This window comes from Dermochelys coriacea, chromosome 12 (assembly GCF_009764565.3).
Source record: "Dermochelys coriacea isolate rDerCor1 chromosome 12, rDerCor1.pri.v4, whole genome shotgun sequence".
NCBI lineage: Eukaryota > Metazoa > Chordata > Testudines > Dermochelyidae > Dermochelys > Dermochelys coriacea.
The window spans coordinates 5,896,337-5,913,936 of record NC_050079.1 but is presented as its reverse complement, the minus strand read 5'-3'; the positions used below and the strand labels follow the sequence as shown (position 1 = coordinate 5,913,936).

The 17,600-nt window shown below is 45.3% G+C and overlaps 1 protein-coding gene and 1 long non-coding RNA gene across 10 annotated transcripts in view; one reads left to right on the top strand and one right to left on the bottom strand.

Moving 5' to 3' along the window:
* NUTF2 (nuclear transport factor 2) overlaps window positions 1-10,746 on the top strand; it is a 51,099-nt gene extending 40,353 nt beyond the window's left edge. For all 8 annotated transcript variants that reach the window (XM_043495167.1, XM_043495164.1, XM_043495165.1 and 5 more), the window contains one exon: window positions 10,210-10,746. In XM_043495167.1, the coding sequence (XP_043351102.1) occupies window positions 10,210-10,323 (114 nt within the window). In that variant the 3' untranslated portion in view covers window positions 10,324-10,746. The remainder of the gene's footprint in view (window positions 1-10,209) is intronic.
* Window positions 505-17,594, bottom strand: LOC119841367. Of its 2 annotated transcripts, none has more exons than XR_005288521.2 (3): window positions 17,447-17,594; window positions 15,406-16,152; window positions 505-3,120 (listed from the first exon to the last, which is right to left on the bottom strand). It is a non-coding gene; the product is annotated as an uncharacterized LOC119841367 (long non-coding RNA). The 2 variants fall into 2 exon arrangements; XR_006275190.1 differs by lacking the exon at window positions 505-3,120 and adding an exon at window positions 12,283-12,348.
* Between the last annotated feature and the right edge of the window lie 6 nt (window positions 17,595-17,600).

Sequence of the window (17,600 nt, the reverse complement as noted above, 5' to 3'; positions counted from 1 at the left end):
GAAGCTACTCCAGTTCTAAGTTCTCTCTAAGCTGCGTGGCCTCGTGGCAGGCTATAAAGGGCCATGCAGCAGGGGCCTGGAGAGGAGAGAGGTAGGGGGTGGATGGGGACTGGGGAGGGGAGCAAGTTGAGGAGTGCAGGGCTGCCACCAGCCTCTCTCCCAGCTCTGGGAGTTCGCTCGCCACTGCCAGCGGGAAGAGGAGGGCCCCTCCCCTGGAGCTCCGTGTGCCGCCAGCAGGAAAAGGGCTGGGGGGGGGGGGGGAGTCCTTTGGCCCCAGCCCCAGGGCAGGCTGCCAGCACCCCAAACTCCTCATTGCCAGCCCCACCCGAGAGCCCACATCCCCAGCTGGAGCTGTCACACCTCCCTGCACCCCAACCCTCTGAAACTAGCCCTGAGCCCCCTCCCACACCCTGAATCCATCACCTCCAGCCAGAGCCCACACCCCAACCCTTTGCCATAGGGCTGTGAGCCCCCTCCCACACTCCGAAACCCTCCCCTCCCCAGTAATTTTATGTGCACCAATATGGAGGTGATTTGTCACACATCACCTCCATATTGGTACACACAACACAATTCATTCCACACGAGTGGGAAAAATTAGAGCGACCACTGCTCCAAATTATTTTTACCCACATGACTTCAGTTTTGCCCTGAACACACAATGTATACATTGTCACCTCTGCTGTGCTGTTGAACTAAATCAACCTCATTTTGGTCCTTCACCTCTCTGGGGGAAGAGCTGTGCTTCCAAAGGTGTGAAGACAATAGATTGAGAGGATTTGTTGGGTTTGTTGTTTAGAATAAGAGCTGCCTTGTCCTTGAGGCCACAAAGTTCCTTAAAGAAACTAGCCAAAGCCAGGACTTGCCCTTTACTGGGAAATCTTAAAATTGCGTTAACACTCAGTGAGGCATGCCAGAAGCATGCTGGGTCCTGTGGGAGTGCATGATGCCACGACAGGATCCCCAACGCATCCAGCTTTGTGGCTAGCATGCTCCAGTTTCCTTCACAGAATACTGTCAATGTTTACTCCTTCAAACTCTGTAAACAGCGTGTACAAACCTCCAGCAGAATCTGGGATGGACTCAAGTGTCAGGCTGGCTCTGAGTTGTTTAAATCCCCTTGAACCTCCAAAGGAGCTGATCTGCCCCACCTGCTCTTGTTGGGTAGTGGGGAAGAGCAGCTCTTGGCCTCACACCACCTGCTTCTGGACATTATTAAAACCTAAAACTACAGGTCTTCCTCTTTTAGTGAAGACCAAGAATTACTCTATAATTGGAACCCATGTAGAAAATGGCAGCAAGAACTACATTGTACCATCACAAATTATCCTTTGCGTTTCCCTCTATGTCCCCCTGTCTGTCCCATTCCCACCATGCCCCTCTTCTCCCTCCCCCCCAAGCTGTGGCTCATCAGTGAAAATTCTCAGTGATGTAAAAGTATTGATTATTTTCAAGGGTGAGCTTTTCACTGTGTTCTCCAGGTAGCTTAGGCCTTCGCTTCTGCAACTGCCCAGGCAGTCCCATTCAGAACCGCTTCCCTCTCGTGGGGCTGGGAATAGGGGTGGGAGGCGAACATGGAGCTGACCTCAGAAGTTCATCTCTCTGGCTTCCCAAGCCTTGGCTGCTGCACTGCTCTACCGGCAGCCCAGCTGGCCAGCCTATACTTCTGGCTCCCTAGCTGCAAGCTGGACTCCAGCTCTGGTACACTAGCCTCTGCAACTTGGTTCCATGGAACAGTGCTGTGAGCATGCAGTATGTACAATGAACTTAACCCCAGTAAGGACAACTGCAGAGCAAGATGTCAGGCACCTGGCTGCAGCAGATAACTATTTCATGGCAAAAATGCTTAATTCCATGTCTCTCTTTCGGGGCGGGGAGAGGTGGTGGTGAAGGGGGAATGCTAAGTTTAACAGTCTCGGAATTTTAGCATGGGGCCCTGGTTTAGGTGCCTGTGGACCATTCATATCTGAGACACTTTCAGGTTCTTTCCCATCTCGGGCAGATGAAGATGCAGTAGTTACACCACTCATGTTTTCAAGGTTATCTTTGTCACCATAAAGGGTAGATTGTTTTTTTGTTTTTTTTTAAGTGGATCACATTTCTGCAGCAAGGGATGTATTCGGGGGTAAATCCTTTGGGTTCTGCCCTTAATCTCCTGAAGGAATAGGCTCTGTAAACTGTTAGGTTCTGGTTGTGCAATAGGATGGACCTCACCATGGACAATGCAGTCTAGGGACCTACCACGTACACCACTTTTTGATGCTATAGATCAGGGTAATCAATTATTTTTTGTCAAGGTCCACATTTCTTGGTCAAGGTATTTTCAAGGTCCAGACTACAGCGAAAATAATACAAAAACAATAATGATAATAAGTAAATTAAAAAGATGTCACAGTCAGTTCAAAAGCATCTGGCTGTCCGGATTTGGCCCATAGGCTGCCTATTGACTACCCCTGCCATAGATCCTACTTATCTTTAACTTCTTTATTCTTCTATGAAAAGTACAACTTGGCAAGTCAATGCAAAGTATTGCAGAGATCACAGGACCGTGCATGTGATTATTGAACAGGTATACACTACTTACGCATACAAAGCATTTGTCAGCTGTCTATCACCATGTGGTGTAGCACTGGATCATCTTCCCCCCCCCCCCTTACCTGTGTAGTGAGTCAAACCATTAATGTAGTTTGTAGCAAAGGGTCTGTACCTTTCCTCCATTTCTGTTTGTGTTGGGTACAGAAGCAGGAGGCAAACAGCTTAGTCTTCAGTCTTGGGCTCCTATGTTTAAACGTGCCTGGTTTAGCATTTTAGGGCTCATGTTGGCACCAGACGTCACAGTTGGACCCACAGTCTGAATGGATACAGTGATGGCTGGCCTTGGCTTCTGCCTTGTATGTGCTGTGTGTCACTGGAATCCCACTTGCCTCTGTTTAGCGTGAACGAAAATCCTCATCAGTGCTTGTTACACTGAAGCTTAGCAAACTGACTCTCCTAGTAAAGGAGATGCATAAAAAAGCCATTGCCCCATCCATCCATCAGGTTAGCTGTCACACGTGGGCAGAAGACTTATGAATATGCACACATTTGAAACCGATGTACTGTAATAGCCTTGTGTTAGTTCTGAAAAATAGATACAATGGACTGGAATCAGTCTGTGCATTTAATAATGGCGTTACTGATACTCAGATCTTACTAAAGCAGCAGTAACAAAGCTAGAGGGCTGCAAGCATAGTTATTTAGATAGGTTTCAGAGTAGCAGCTGTGTTAGTCTGTATTCGCAAAAAGAAAAGGAGTACTTTGACACCTTAGAGACTAACAAATTCGAGCATAAGCTTTCATGAGCTACAGCTCACTGTAACCCTTAACTTCGAAAAACATTTAACTCCTATACAGCACTGATCCATAGATCTCAAAGCATCCTACAGAGAGGAAAAATATCACGCTTTCCACTCTAAAGAGGGAGAAGCTGAAGCAGAGAACAGAAGTGGCTTTGCTAAAGTCATAGAACAGATCAGCGACAGAGCCAGGAAAAGAATTCTGTTCTCCTGGCTCCTAATTTTAGTACATAGGACCATAATGCTAAATACTTACAAGCATCATGGAGACTAGTGCAAAAATTTCCAAACCCGTTATTGGATTTTAAACTCTCATTGCTTTGTGCAAGCATTTGCTAGTAAGCATTCCAAAACACAGACTGCACTGAAGTAGCCTGAGTGAGGCACAAAGCATCTGAAATGTCAGGAAAGATGTTTGCTACATGCTGATTAAAAAATCAGACACGCTTGCTGTGGGTTTTGGTGGGCTTGTCACGTGTCCAGGTGACCTAGGAACATGGGTTCCAAGTCATGTCAGTGGGACTTGTGCTCCTAAATACTTTAGGCATGCTTCAAAGTCTCATCCTTCAGCCCCAAAACCTCCGCTTCATTTAACATGTTCTCCTTGAAGTGCTTTAGAAAAGTAATAAGATGTTCCACTTTCTGTCCATGTGCTTCTAAGACTGGGTCCTTTAATGGACCTAGCCTCACATCCTTAGATCTTATTGAATACGAGACAGTGACAGTCTCGTTGAATACGTGACAGAGGAGGATAGATCAGCAAAGTGTTCTGTAAGAATGCTTTTTACTTCCCATTCTCAAGGGACAGTGCACTGGTGTGAGAAGGATTGTGTGATGAGTCTCTGGATTCTTACTGTATCTGAGCAGAAACAGTACAACAGTCACGCTTTCATTGGCAAAAACTTCTTAAACAGATATTAAACTAGCCTCCCAAAACTCATCTTGGGGTTAGTGGTAGTATTAAAAAAAAATAATAATAATAATCACGATGGTCAGGATGAGCAAGTAGATTTTGTAGCTGGGCTAGTATTTTGTCATTATTTTACACATCTGGAATTAGTGTGGGAAGGATAAACTAAATTCTCCCATGTATCCTAATTTTGTTCCCATCGCTTCTTGCTGCTTCTTCCTTCCCTGAAGGCCTCCGCTGCTGTTGAGCATTTGTTTGTTCAGACAGGAAGAGGAGACAGCGTTTGAGGCCTATAGGTTCTACCTGCATCAGCCAAATCCAGCAATGGCTTTGGCACCCTGTGTTCTTGGAACTCGTTTGTCTAGTTATGTGTGTGTTTGTTTTTTCTCCTGCTCAGGCAGACGATGACCAAGTTCTAGGTTTCCACCAAACCTTTTTGTTGAAAAGTTTTCAAGGTGCTTGGGTGTGCACCAATGAAGTCTTCAGGCTAGCCCTCCACAACGTTTAACCTCAGCCCTCTCTCCATCTCTGGTGGTCTTCACCCTCTTTCCTGAGTAAGGCATGCTCTCTGCTTGCTCTTACACCTTGATTGATCTTGTAGTGTCTGAGTAGCATGGCTGTTGCTTGTGCATTTTTCAAAGCAATATGGCAAATCTTTGGATCTCCAAATGCTCCTTTATGGGGTGTGGTTTTGGAAGTGATTACTACACTACAGAATTAATTCAGAATAACTAATTCTGTATGTAAAGTGTCCAGTAGTGTGTTTGATTTGAAAAATGGAAAATGCAGCTTGTATCACGTGAGCAACTTGGATGTTTGTGCTGCATGGTAAACACTTAGAGCATTGTTTGAAACTTGCCAGATAAGACCTGATGAAAATCTGAAAGAACCTGTGACATTAAGGCTATGTCCACACTAGCATTTTTGTCGGTAGAACTTTTGTCAGTCAGGGGTGTGAAAAAACACACCCCTGACCGACATAAGCTTCACTGACAGTGCTGTCCACACCAGCGATTTTATGTCAGCGGGAGATGTTCTCCCGCCGACATAGCTACGGCCTGTCGTTGGGGGTGGTTTAATTATGCCAATAGCAGAGCTCCCTCCCCCTTGCATAGAGCAGCTACACAGGAGACCTTACAAAGGTGCAGCTGCAGCAGTACGGCTATGCCACTGTAAGGTCAGTAGTGTAGACGTAGCTTAATTATTTGTCTTGAGATCAGAGGTACATTCCAGAACAGTAATTGGGTGCCAGAGCTAAGCTGTAAAATAGGCATGGTGGCCAAAACCAAAGATAAATGTCTGTCTGCATACAAGAAGTATAAAAAGCAGAAGGGATGAAGTGGAATGCCTGGCAGTGGAAGAGGAGCCTGACCTGAATGGCATTACTGAAATATGGTTGGTTTCCAAAAATCGGTGGGATACTGTGATACCTAGTAACCAGCTAAAAAGGAAGGGCCGATTAGTCTGCAGTGTTGGTAAGAGTAGTATTGTACCTTGAGTGTCCCTGGAACATATGCAGAGGTGGTGGGAGTAGAACTGTACCTAAAGAGACTCCCTAAAACATGTTTCAGAGTAGCAGCCGTGTTAGTCTGTATCCGCAAAAAGAACAGTACATGTGGCACCTTGGAGACTAACAAATTTATTTGAGCATAAGCTTTCGTGAGCTACAGCATCCGATGAAGTGAGCTCAAATGCTCAAATAAATTTGTTAGTCTCTAAGGTGCCACAAGTCCTCCTATTCTTTTTCCCTAAAACATGAGACAGAATGAGTGAAGAGGCCCATTCAGTCAACTTTGCAGAGATGCAAATGCCAAGTTATACAAATATGCTAGTAGAGTTGTGTACTAATGGCCTCTGGGTCAGGAAAAAATACTGTGCACAATGTGGAGATAACAAAAATCAAATAAAGCAGTAATAATGGGTGACTTCATTCTGTAAACTGGTCAAAAAGATAATAGAATGTTAGGAACCATTAGGAAAGGGATAGATAATAAGACAGAAAATATCATAACACCATATAAATCCATGGTACACTGACACCTGGAATACTGCATGTAGTTCTGGTTGCCCCATCTCAAAAAAGATGTATTAGAAATGGAAAAGGTACAGAGAAGGGCAACAGAAATGATTAAGGGGATGGAATAGCTTCCATATGAGGAGATTAAAAAGACTGGGACCATTCAGCTTGGAAAAGAGATTACTAAAATGATGAAAGGTGCGGAGAAAGTGAATAAAGAAGTGTTATTTACCCCTTCACATAACACATGAACCAGGGTCTCCTAATGAAATTAATTGGCAGCTGCTTTAAAACAAAATGAACACACAACACACAATCAACCTGGGGATATTGTGAAGGCCAAAACTATGACTGGATTCAAAAAAGAATTGGATACGTTCATGGAGGATAGGTCTATCAATGGCTATTAGCCAAGATGGTCAGTGATACAGCCCCATGTTCTGTGTGTCACTAGGCCTCTGACCACCAGATGTGGGACTGGACGACAGGATGGCTCACTTGATGATTTTCCTGTTCATTCCCTTTGAAGCATGTGACATTCACCGTTGTTGGAAGCCAGGATACTGGGCTAGATGGACCATTGCTCTGACCCATATGGCCGTTCCTATAGTCCGTCTGGTTAGCAAAGGGTTAAAGAAGCCATTCACATTTTTTTGAAACAGCTAGTTCTGAAGAAGTTGATCAGAGCGCTACTTGAGCCATTAAATAATAGTGACTGCAGTGTAGCTATGCTCAACATCCTCAAAGAAGAAAGGTACCAAAATCCAGCATAATGACACTTCCCTTTGGAAAGGGGAATCACAAAAAGAGAAACTAGTCCAACCCTGCTGTTAAAATCCATAGTTTAGCATGCAGGTGGCATGCAGCCAATAATAAAGGCACAAGAGAAGCAGGAAGGCAAGCAAAAGAGTGTGCTTAAATGGCTGTTGATGGCTTTGGTAAGAAGGGATCCCAGCCGATGAAGTGAGCTGTAGCTCACGAAAGCTTATGCTCAAATAAATTTGTTAGTCTCTAAGGTGCCACAAGTCCTCCTTTTCTTTTTGCGAATACAGACTAACACGGCTGCTACTCTGAAACCAAGCTCTTATCAGTGATGGAATTACCTCTTACTGTGACAGGTTTCAGAGTAGCAGCCGTGTTAGTCTGTATTCGCAAAAAGAAAAGGAGTACTTGTGGCACCTTAGAGACTAACAAATTTATTAGAGCATAAGCTTTCGTGAGCTACAGCTCACTTCATCGGATGCATTTGGTAGAAAAAACAGAGGGGAGATTGATATACACACACAGAGAACATGAAACAATGGGTTTATCATACACACTGTAAGGAGAGTGATCACTTAAGATAAGCCATCACCAGTAGCAGGGGGGGAAAAGGAGGAAAACCTTTCATGGTGACAAGCAAGGTAGGCTATTTCCAGCAGTTAACAAGAATATCTTAATATCTCTTACTGTGTAATCACTTAGCTTCATTCATAGCCCTTTGTGAGATTCTCTGCCAAAGAGGTAGGGAACCTCAAAGGACTTTGGAAGGCATGCATTTTAAGCTGTTAAAGAAATATTTCTCTACCTACTGAACGAACAAATCTGTGGAAGTCTTTGCCACAAAATATCAAGCACTAGCAAGAGTTTAGGATTCATAAAAGGCATAGATATTTGTATGAATTATGAGAAAAATCCATAGTTATATTTGATAGGTTAAATCTAGGAGTGATATAAATCCTCATGTTTCAGGGCATAAACCAATCTCTAAATGAGGTGATACGCTTCCCAGAAGGGCAGATTATTCCTTTATTGTAAGCTACTAGCATTTTCCTCTGCAACGTCTGGTGCTGGCCATTGTCAGAGGCAGAATAATGGGACTAGCTCAGGGGTGGGCAAACTTTTTTGGCCCAAGGGCCACATTGGTGTTGTAAAACTGTAGGGAAGGCTGTGCCTCCCCAAACAGTCTGGCCCCCTCTCACTTCTCGCCCCCTGACTGCCCCCCCCAGAACCTCTGACCCCATCTAACCCCCCACTCCTTGTCCCCTGACCATACCCTCCTGGGACCCCAACCCCTATCCACACCCCTGACAGGCCCCAAGAGACTCCCATGCCCTATCCAACCCCCCCATCCCCTGACCGCCTCCATCCCATCCAACCTCCCCCCCACCCCGCTCCCTGTCCCCTGATAGCCGCCCCAGGACCCCCTGCCCCTTACCATGCCGGAGCCAGCCACACCACTGTGCTGCCTGGCAAGAGTGGCGGGCCAGAGCACTAGCGGTTCGGCACTCTCAGGCTGCAGGGGTGGGGGAACACTGGAGGAGGAGCTCAGGGGCTGGGCAGGACGGTCCTGTGGGCCGGATGTGGCCCGCGGGCCGTAGTTTGCCCACCTCTGGACTAGCTGGACCATTGGTCTAATCTGGTTTGGCAGTCTCTGTTCACACTGTGCTGATGCCATGAAGTCTCTATTCAGAACTTCAGAGCTACTACAGTTCTATTCCCAGTGGAATTCCCTTTAGATTTACTTGCTTATTGATGCTCAGAAAGAAGAGAATAGAAAATACTTGATTTAATATTGAGTTGCAGACCTGCCAAAGCAATTTAATCTGACACACTCGATCCATGGCTATTGGTTAGGGAAGATGCAAGCTCTTATGAAGAATGGAGCAGTGGTGTCAACTTTTGTTTGTGGCAGCTCTAAAATATATCTATAAACTTTTGGGGAAGAGATGAGAATCACTCGTACGAGGCCACAGTATGTTCCATCTCCTGTGAGATGGGAATCAATTCTTAGGGAACCATTTGGCCTCTCTGGTTAAAGTCACTTTCTGAAGAGCACTTGCATGTTTCTGTTCCAAAGAGATCTCATACTAACAAACATTTCTTAAAGCATGTGGTATGGGCTTTGAGTTGGAGAGTCTAGTTTGGTTCTTCACTTGGTCCTGGGGTGGGTCTTGGGTCACCTTGAAGTAACCCCTCAACCTGGTCAGGAGCAGTGCTGCTGAAGACAGATGTACATGACTGCAAGATGGAACCAAAGTTCTTGAGGTTGTGGTGGGCTGAGCGTAGTGCCATCCAAACTAATAGTTTCAGTTACTGATTATTTATAACCTGGCATTAAATACCCCAAATCTGGGTTTTTCAAACATTTTAGTGTAAACCACATCTTACAGAGATCCTCATGGACACTTAACATCTCATTCGTTATCCCAGGACATCCCATGGCAACTACAGCAATTGTTTACATGGAAAAGTAACATTATGATGGTAACTCACATATTTAGCTTTTCTTAATGTAGACTACCAACTGGAAACAAAGAGAAGAGTTAGTAACATGTTACCAGTCAGCTCCGCATGGTCCACCCTCTGGAACCTTCTCCCTAAACCATCATGGTGCTACATCCTTAGGCCAAGTTACTGCTGCTGACTTCCATGGAAACTCCCTTCTGAAGCCAGTCCCCACCACGGCAGTTACATCACAAACTAACTTCTTACCAGATTGTGGTTTATTTTAACATAATGCACTACTTAATTGACTTTCATTTCATTTTTTACACTTAACCAAATCACTATTTCAGTTTGTTGCTGGGCTGTTCTTTTGGGGCCAGAATAAGGAGTACTGCTGAAACCACCAGTTTGTGAGAGTGCAGTTGCATCTTTATCTATAGGAGGCAAGTGCTGCTGTAACAATAATAAATCTGTGCTAAATCTCCAGTGGCTTTAGAGAAACTCTGGCTTTAGGTAAGCTGCACTGAGGAAATCCTACATCACTGAATTGAAAATATGGTGTGAACTTCTAAGAGGAGAAATCCCTGGCTATCTTAAAGCTGAATGGTATTGTTGGGAGGTGTAAGGTACATTGTAGAGCATGACATCACTGTTGGCATCAGCTGCTGAATCTTGTGTTTGAGTATATTTGACAAAGTGAAGAGCTTTTTAAAATCTTTTTTTCTCTCCCCTCTCCATAGGCTGACGAAGATCCTATCATAGGATTTCACCAGATATTTATATTAAAGAACATCAATGATGCCTGGGTTTGCACCAATGACATGTTCAGGCTAGCACTGCACAACTACGGCTGAGCTGGTACCCCCAAGGCACCTGTGCTTTCTCTTTCTCCTCTCCTTTACTGATATATTCACACTCACGGAACATTCCAAATATCATACACAAACCTGCAACACCGCAGTGAGCGAGCGAGCAAGATCCATGACCTGCCCTTCTGCCAAGTTTACGTTGTGTCACTAGATGAGTTTCTTGTGCATGATGTTTGGAAGTTAGACTTAGCTGCATTTGACAAGAGAAATGTGTGTTGTACCAGCATGCCTTGGAAAGAATCCAAAATGCAAAAGGTTGTCTCTTTATGTACTGACCAGTTGCTCTAATAACCCAAAGAAATGAAAGGAAAGAACAGCAGCCTGTACAGCCCAGATACTGATTTGTTCAGCTGTCTCAATGCTACATTATACAATAATAAAACCATGAGATTTTCTTAACAGTTTAAATTGTTTTAATGACTTGGATGTTGAGTGCATAACTATAAAGTCTTAGTCAGTTCTTTGGATTTCCTGTGTCTACCTGGCTGGGCAAACACTTACACACCTGAAAATCCACCTAACCCTTTAGTTCTGACTGTACATTCACATCACCTCTCTTGCAGCTGAACATCAGTCCTAATATGCCTTGGCCACAGATCTCTTCCTCTCTCCCCCACACCCTTCAGCAGCCAGAGGTGGAGGCTTGTGGTTCATATTTTCATGTGCCCTGTAAAGTCAGACTTCAGTTGTTTGAGCTTTTTTTTAGTCTTTATTTTATGCAGAACAGACAGAAGGTAATGCACAAAGTTGACAATCATGGCAATATGTATTAGTTACATGTCTTGTCATAACACTCGTTATGGTGACAATCATCACTAAGTCCTTCCAGCTAAATATGCCAACTGTATTTCCTCTGTGTTCTACCGCTCTGGTAGCCTCCAGCTTTCTAAATTGCCAATAGAACTTTGTTTTTTTGCATATCCCCCTATTTCAAAATTGCATTTAATGCCAATGTCCTAGCCAAATTCCCACTTTAAGTAACTACATTCAGCCTCCAAACTTCCCCTGTGGTTTGAATTGGGTATGCATTTAAACTCTGTTTTAAACCAGTATGTAGTGTTCTTGTTGATATGCAGTCAGCTGCTGCACGCCACCCCAGAGGGGGCAGCATTTTGTTGGTGAAGGGATTCCTATATTTGAGTATTTCTAGATTTTTTTTTTCATAGTAAAAGATGCCACATTAACTAGATTGTATCATTCACTTCACTTATGTCTGACTAACCTGATGGGTCCAGATTTTCAAAAGTGCACAGAACTCAGCTGCTCCTATTGTGACACTTATGGCCAGGTTTCCAAGAGAGCTCAGTACCCAGTGTGCTCAGCTCTCTCGAAAATGTGGTCATGTATTTTGGTCCCTAAATGGAAGTTGAGCTCTCCTGAAAACAGGCTTTGGGCTCTCTCATTGATGTGCTAACCACACTGTCTTTGTTCCACTCTAACTTGCTGTTCACCTCAATTTTAAATGGGCAACAAGGAATAGAAGTAGCAGACTGTTAATTTCCTATTACTGCTTCTCTGCTCTAGAAATAGCATCACAATGTTCTATTAATCCCATAATAGAAGGATTAGTCCTTGGCAGAAAAACCCTTATATACAAAAGGACCATTCTTCATGGTCCAGGGCTATTGCTTTTTGATCTCAAGATAGGAGACCCTCCCCTCTGCTATTAGACCTTAGACCCATCTTCTTCCAGTCCGTTCTCAAATTTAGAAAGAGAGAGGAGGCTGGCTCTAATAGAGTTGGAGTACTTGTGGCACCTTAGAGACTAACAAATTTATTTGAGCATAAGCTTTCGTGAGCTACAGCTCACTTCATTGGATGCATCCGATGAAGTGAGCTGTAGCTCACGAAAGCTTATGTTCAAATAAATTTTAGTCTCTAAGGTGCCACAAGTCCTCCTTTTCTTTTTGCAAATACAGACTAACACGGCTGCTACTCTGGAACCTATCTAATAGAGTTGACTCTCTAATCAAATCTTTTTTTCAGAGTAGCAGCCGTGTTAGTCTGTATCTGCAAAAAAAGAAAAGGAGTTCTTGTGGCACTTTAGAGACTAACAAATTTATTTGAGCATAAGCTTTTGTGAGCTATAGCTCACTTCATTGGATGCATGCAGTGGAAAATACAGTAAGGGGATTTTATATACACAGAGAACATGAAACAATGGTTGTTGCCATACACATTGTAACGAGAGTGATCAGGTAAGATCTGTTATGCAGAAAGATCCTGCCCACTAAATCCAGAGACCCCTCAGCATCCAACTCTATAACTTGCTCTTGCAAGAGAGCTACTTAATTACTAGGCTAAAGGAGTGATGCTTCCTATCAGTCTTAGTCTGACCATTATTTCACACACTCTTACGCTTTACAAACCTTCTGAAATTCAGAGAAAGGTGCAATCAGCTGCCCCAGAAGGTTTCTTGCCTACTTAACTTCTTGCATTGCAATAAGTTTCTTCCCCTTGGTAGTTCAGCCCTGGCTCCCTATCTAGAGAAGACAAGTGCCAGTTCTACTTCCTGTAGAAGCCAATGCTACATAAAATGCTTCTGGGAGGCTGCAGCTCATTCACTGAACCCAGGATAAGGGGAGAGACACTTGCTCTTAGTTACTGCTTCAGCTCAAGGACTGCTTTAAAGAAGCCATTTATTCCAATGTAAACTGTTGCATTGGAAGCTCTTGCATTGCTGCCCATATCTCACTGCAAGTGTAGGAGTGAATTCTGAAATAGCCACGTACAAATGTAGGGGGACTGCCTGGAGGGAGGAGGAGAGGGGATGTTGTTGCCCCTCTTAACTACTCTAGATGGGGAGAATGATGCATTCTATAAACCCAGGATTCTCATTCCAAAAAGCCTGTCTTGTCCTGCCCACCCTGGATGAAACTTTTGGGATCCTCTCATGGTACCATGCTTAGCTGGAAAGTCATGTTGGCCTTAATATTAGCAGTGTTAATAGCCATATTAAATAGATGCCTTAAGAAAATTCCCCAAATGTGATTATTGCAGACAACGCATCTAGTCCTTATGGAACATCACATGTTGACTAGAAGGTGGGAAAAGGAAAAGCATGTTCCTTGTCCCTAAGAAGGGAATGACTGGCTTCTGTTCACACTGAATAACTTGTTTTGAACATCTGCCTCCAACCCTGGCATAACTGGCTTTATAGTTTAAGAACCTTCCCCTTGGTGGCACATATGTACTGCAGTTATAGCTGCCTTGGACAGCTATCTAGAACTGTCTTGGCTGAAGAAAATGGGTTCTAACCCTAACTCAAATTGGAGGGGAAGAATTTCTAAGCTAATCTGCACCATAGACTTTAAACATCTTCAGTTGTGTGCAATAAGCAGTATTGGGTGTTTGACCACCTAGCTCTGTATTAGCTATTATGCCAGAGCTTGTGAATAGACTGGAAGACCATTGTGCTACTCGCTACAGAAATAGGGTGGCCTCTTTATCTCTTGATGCTCTAACATTGCTCCAGATATGACCCTCCTTGGAATAATTCTAGGTCATGAGTTCTCTGTCCACTAGATATAACCATGAAAATGTGCCACCAGCAGTTATCTGGCTTATCAGAAGAAAATGGAAAAAACCTGCTGCAGTCATTGAATGATGCAGAGCTTACACAATGTTTTGTGATGGGAAATCTATGTGCTTACAGAGGAAAACAGGTCTTTAAAATTGTAGGCTTATGTACAGCAATAGCCTTGTAGGTCAATTTAAGTCAGGTGAACAGTTGTGTGGAGTAAGACTATACATTCAGTATATGCTCTACTGTATGATGATGGCTTGTTATGATTGTACCTGTGACCAATGTGTTAATAAAGGTTTTCTTTAACAAAGGTTGCTTGCTTGGGCTCAAGCCAAGAAATCAGAGATTAGATTATGGCTGGGTTCTAACACTGGAAAAACTAGATCGGGGAAGAGCTGAGAACAGCTCAGCTTTACTGGAGTATTCCTGCCATTGGGTGTAAAATATCTCAACCTACCAACTCAGCTGCTAGAGGGAATGCCGACCTCCTCGCCGCTCAAACCAGTGCACTGCTGGCAAGCTGAGTTTATTGGGTTATGGTGCTTTGCCCACTCTTAAGGGAAATTTAGACTCCTCATCATGATAACTTACAGGCTGAAGTTCTTGTTACCAAAGATCTTGGATCTCCCTAACTGCGTTAGATGTGACTTCTCCTCCTGAATCCTATTTGCAGTGACAGGCAACTGCTTTCAGACTGCATTGTCTGTGTGAGCTTCCTCTAAAGGATACTGCTCTGTTATTTCTCACATATACCAGTTTTCACATGCTACCTTAATAGCGATGGGTTTTATGATTGGGGAGGGGGTCCTGTTATTCTGTGCTCATTTAACAGTTGTTCAGCCACAGACTCACATTATCCAATCTCCTGTTGGTCCCAAAAGAGTGACTAGAATTGAGGCTGCCTTCAGTGTGACTGTGCAGCCTAGGTGCAATGCCATAACCTTGGGTGTGGCTATAAACTTGCTTTAGGATGAAGGGTGCTGCCTGGTCCCATCATGGACAGGGAAAGGGAGCTTACTTGGGAAAGCACGAAGCTGTGCTCTGCTTTGTTTGGCTGACAGGAACCCCAAACTGACCTCATGTGAAGGATTTATTTGACTTTGACCCAAGGAAAGCTTTTCACTCCTTCGTCTAAAGATACTGTATGTGAGCGAAATACAGTGTCTCTGGCAATGGACATATCCAAGGGAAAGACTGAAGTAACATGATCCGCCGCAGCATTTTTTCTTTTAAAAAAAGCTCAAACCTCTCTCAACTTGTGAAGCAGTCTGTCCCCTGATAACATTTCACCTCACCATGTCTCCTTATTTGTACTGATCTGTGCCACAATACTTGTGTGTGGTTCTATATCCATCTTTTACCTCCTTCACCCTCAGACTACTGCACTGTTGTTGAACATGGGCCCTGAGAAGCTCAGTTTAAATAGAATGCTTTCGCTCCTCCAAGAGCAAATCAGACCCCTCCAAGCCAGGCTGTAGTCATGAATTTCAGGCCCACTGTCTTCCTTAGCCTGATCTCCTGTCAAAATACAGAGCACTTACCTAGGTATCCTTGATCCAAACCAGAAGCAGTAAGTGAAGACTTGCACCACTGTTGCCTCCCCTCTTCTCTATAGCAGTTGCCCAGTTGGAAAGAGATTGGAATGATGCACATAGCTGAGACCACTACATTCCTTGCTAGCCCAGTTCAAGGAGGATTGGGCCTGTTTGGGTCTGAAAGTAACTTTTGTATTAGCTAGGGCCAGGCACCCAAGTTCTAGTGTGAGGGAGAGATAAATGTTTATGCTTGTGAATGGAAAGGATCTAAAAGTGGTGGAAGGTGTTAAAGGCAGAGGATCCACTGCTTCTGTTTAACTGGGAGGGGGCAGCCCATTATGGCAAGAGGAAAAGATGGTTTCGGTGCCATGTCATCCTGCTCCCTTTGCTTTTCTTTGAGAAAATAGTCCTAGTCTGTTTCCTTCCATTCCCAGGGCAGAAGGAGTCTCCTAGTGCCTTCCCGGCCCCCAAACAGAGCAGGCAGCAGAGAGCTCCAGGGCTCACACCTGCCACAGGAAGACAGGAGCTGAGACAGTCCTTGTCCTTGAAGCTGCTTCAGGAGCTCTCTAACAGGATTCATCCTGTGCCCCCTTGGTGCATCTCTCTTAGTCCACAGCACACCTGCTCCTGTTCCCCAGGGATCATCAATCTGCCTGGGATCTTGGAGCTGTAGAGATCCTATTTGGAAGAGGCAGTGGAATATGCCCAACCACATGCAGAAGGCTTTCCTTTCAGAGCAGTGGCTCGGTTTGCCTAGATTAGGAAGAGAGGACAAGGTTAGGTTAGGGCTAACTAGCACGTGTTAAGTAGCCTTTCCTTTTTCTTAGTGAAGCTGCAGATTAACACGTTTTACCTTGATTTAGCTAATCTAGGTGAACCTTGACCAGCAAAATCAAGACAAAAGGTGTTAAGATGGGTCTGCAGCAGAGAATTTCTCATGGTTGGGTTAAGGTAGAAAACATGGTGGCTAGCCCTGAGACCTCTCTCTTTAGTTCAACCAAATCCTATAGGTATGTCTACGCTGCAATAAAAGACCTGTGGCTGGCCCAGGTCAGCAGACTTGGGCTCACGGGGCTCGTCATGCAGGGCTATAACATTGCAGTGTAGACATTTGGGCTTGGACTGAAGCTTGGGCTCTGAGTCCTCAGGAGGTGGGGAGAGTGTCAGAGTGCAGGCTCCACCCTACACCGGAGTGTCTACGCTGGAGTTTTATGGCCCTGCAGCCTGTCAGCTGCCCTAGTCCCTCTGTGCCTTAGATGCACGGGTGACCCCTCAGAAGCAAAGAAAGGATGCCAACTTTCTCTTTGAGGTGGTAGCAGAATCTCCACAGGGCACTCAGGTGCTGCCTCTGCTGGTCCATAGGACCCTCGGCCTTGATGGGGCAGAGGCAATTCAGGCAATACCCCCTGCCCCATGACAATAGCCCCCGACCCATCCTATCTAACAATACCCCCTGCCCCGTAACAATAGCCCCCATCTAACAATACCCCCTGCCCCGTAACAATAGCCCCCCACCCACCCCGTCTAACAACACCCCCTGCCCCATAACAATAGCCCCCCACCCACCCCATCTAACAACACCCCGTGCCCCGTAACAATAGCCCCCCACCCACCCCGTCTAACACCCCCTGCCCCGTAACAATAGCCCCCGACCCACGCCGTCTAACAACACCCCCTGCCCCGTAACAATAGCCCCCGACCCACCCTGTCTAACAATACCCCCTGCCCCGTAACAATAGCCCCCGACCCACCCTGTCTAACAATACCCCCTGCCCCGTAACAATAGCCCCCGACCCACCCTGTCTAACAATACCCCCTGCCCCTAACAATAGCCCCCCGCCTAACACCCCCTACCCCTAACAATAGCGCCCCGTCTAACAATACTCCCTGCCCCTAACAATACCCCTGCCCCTAACAATAGCCCCCGACCCACCCCATATAACAACACCCCCGCCCCATAACAATAGCCCCCCGTCTAACAACACGCCCTGCCCCGTCACAATAGCCCCCATCTAACAACACCCCCTGACCCCCCAGCGATACCTACTGACAGACACACATCGCGCTCCGGCCACCGGTCAGGAGGGTGTCCGGACAGTGGGGGCGCGGCCAGGGCAGGGGAGGGGGATCTCGCCCAGGGATTCTGGTTCGGTCGGAACGTGCCTGACCAGGGCCGGTTTCCGGCGGCCGCGGTGGCGAAG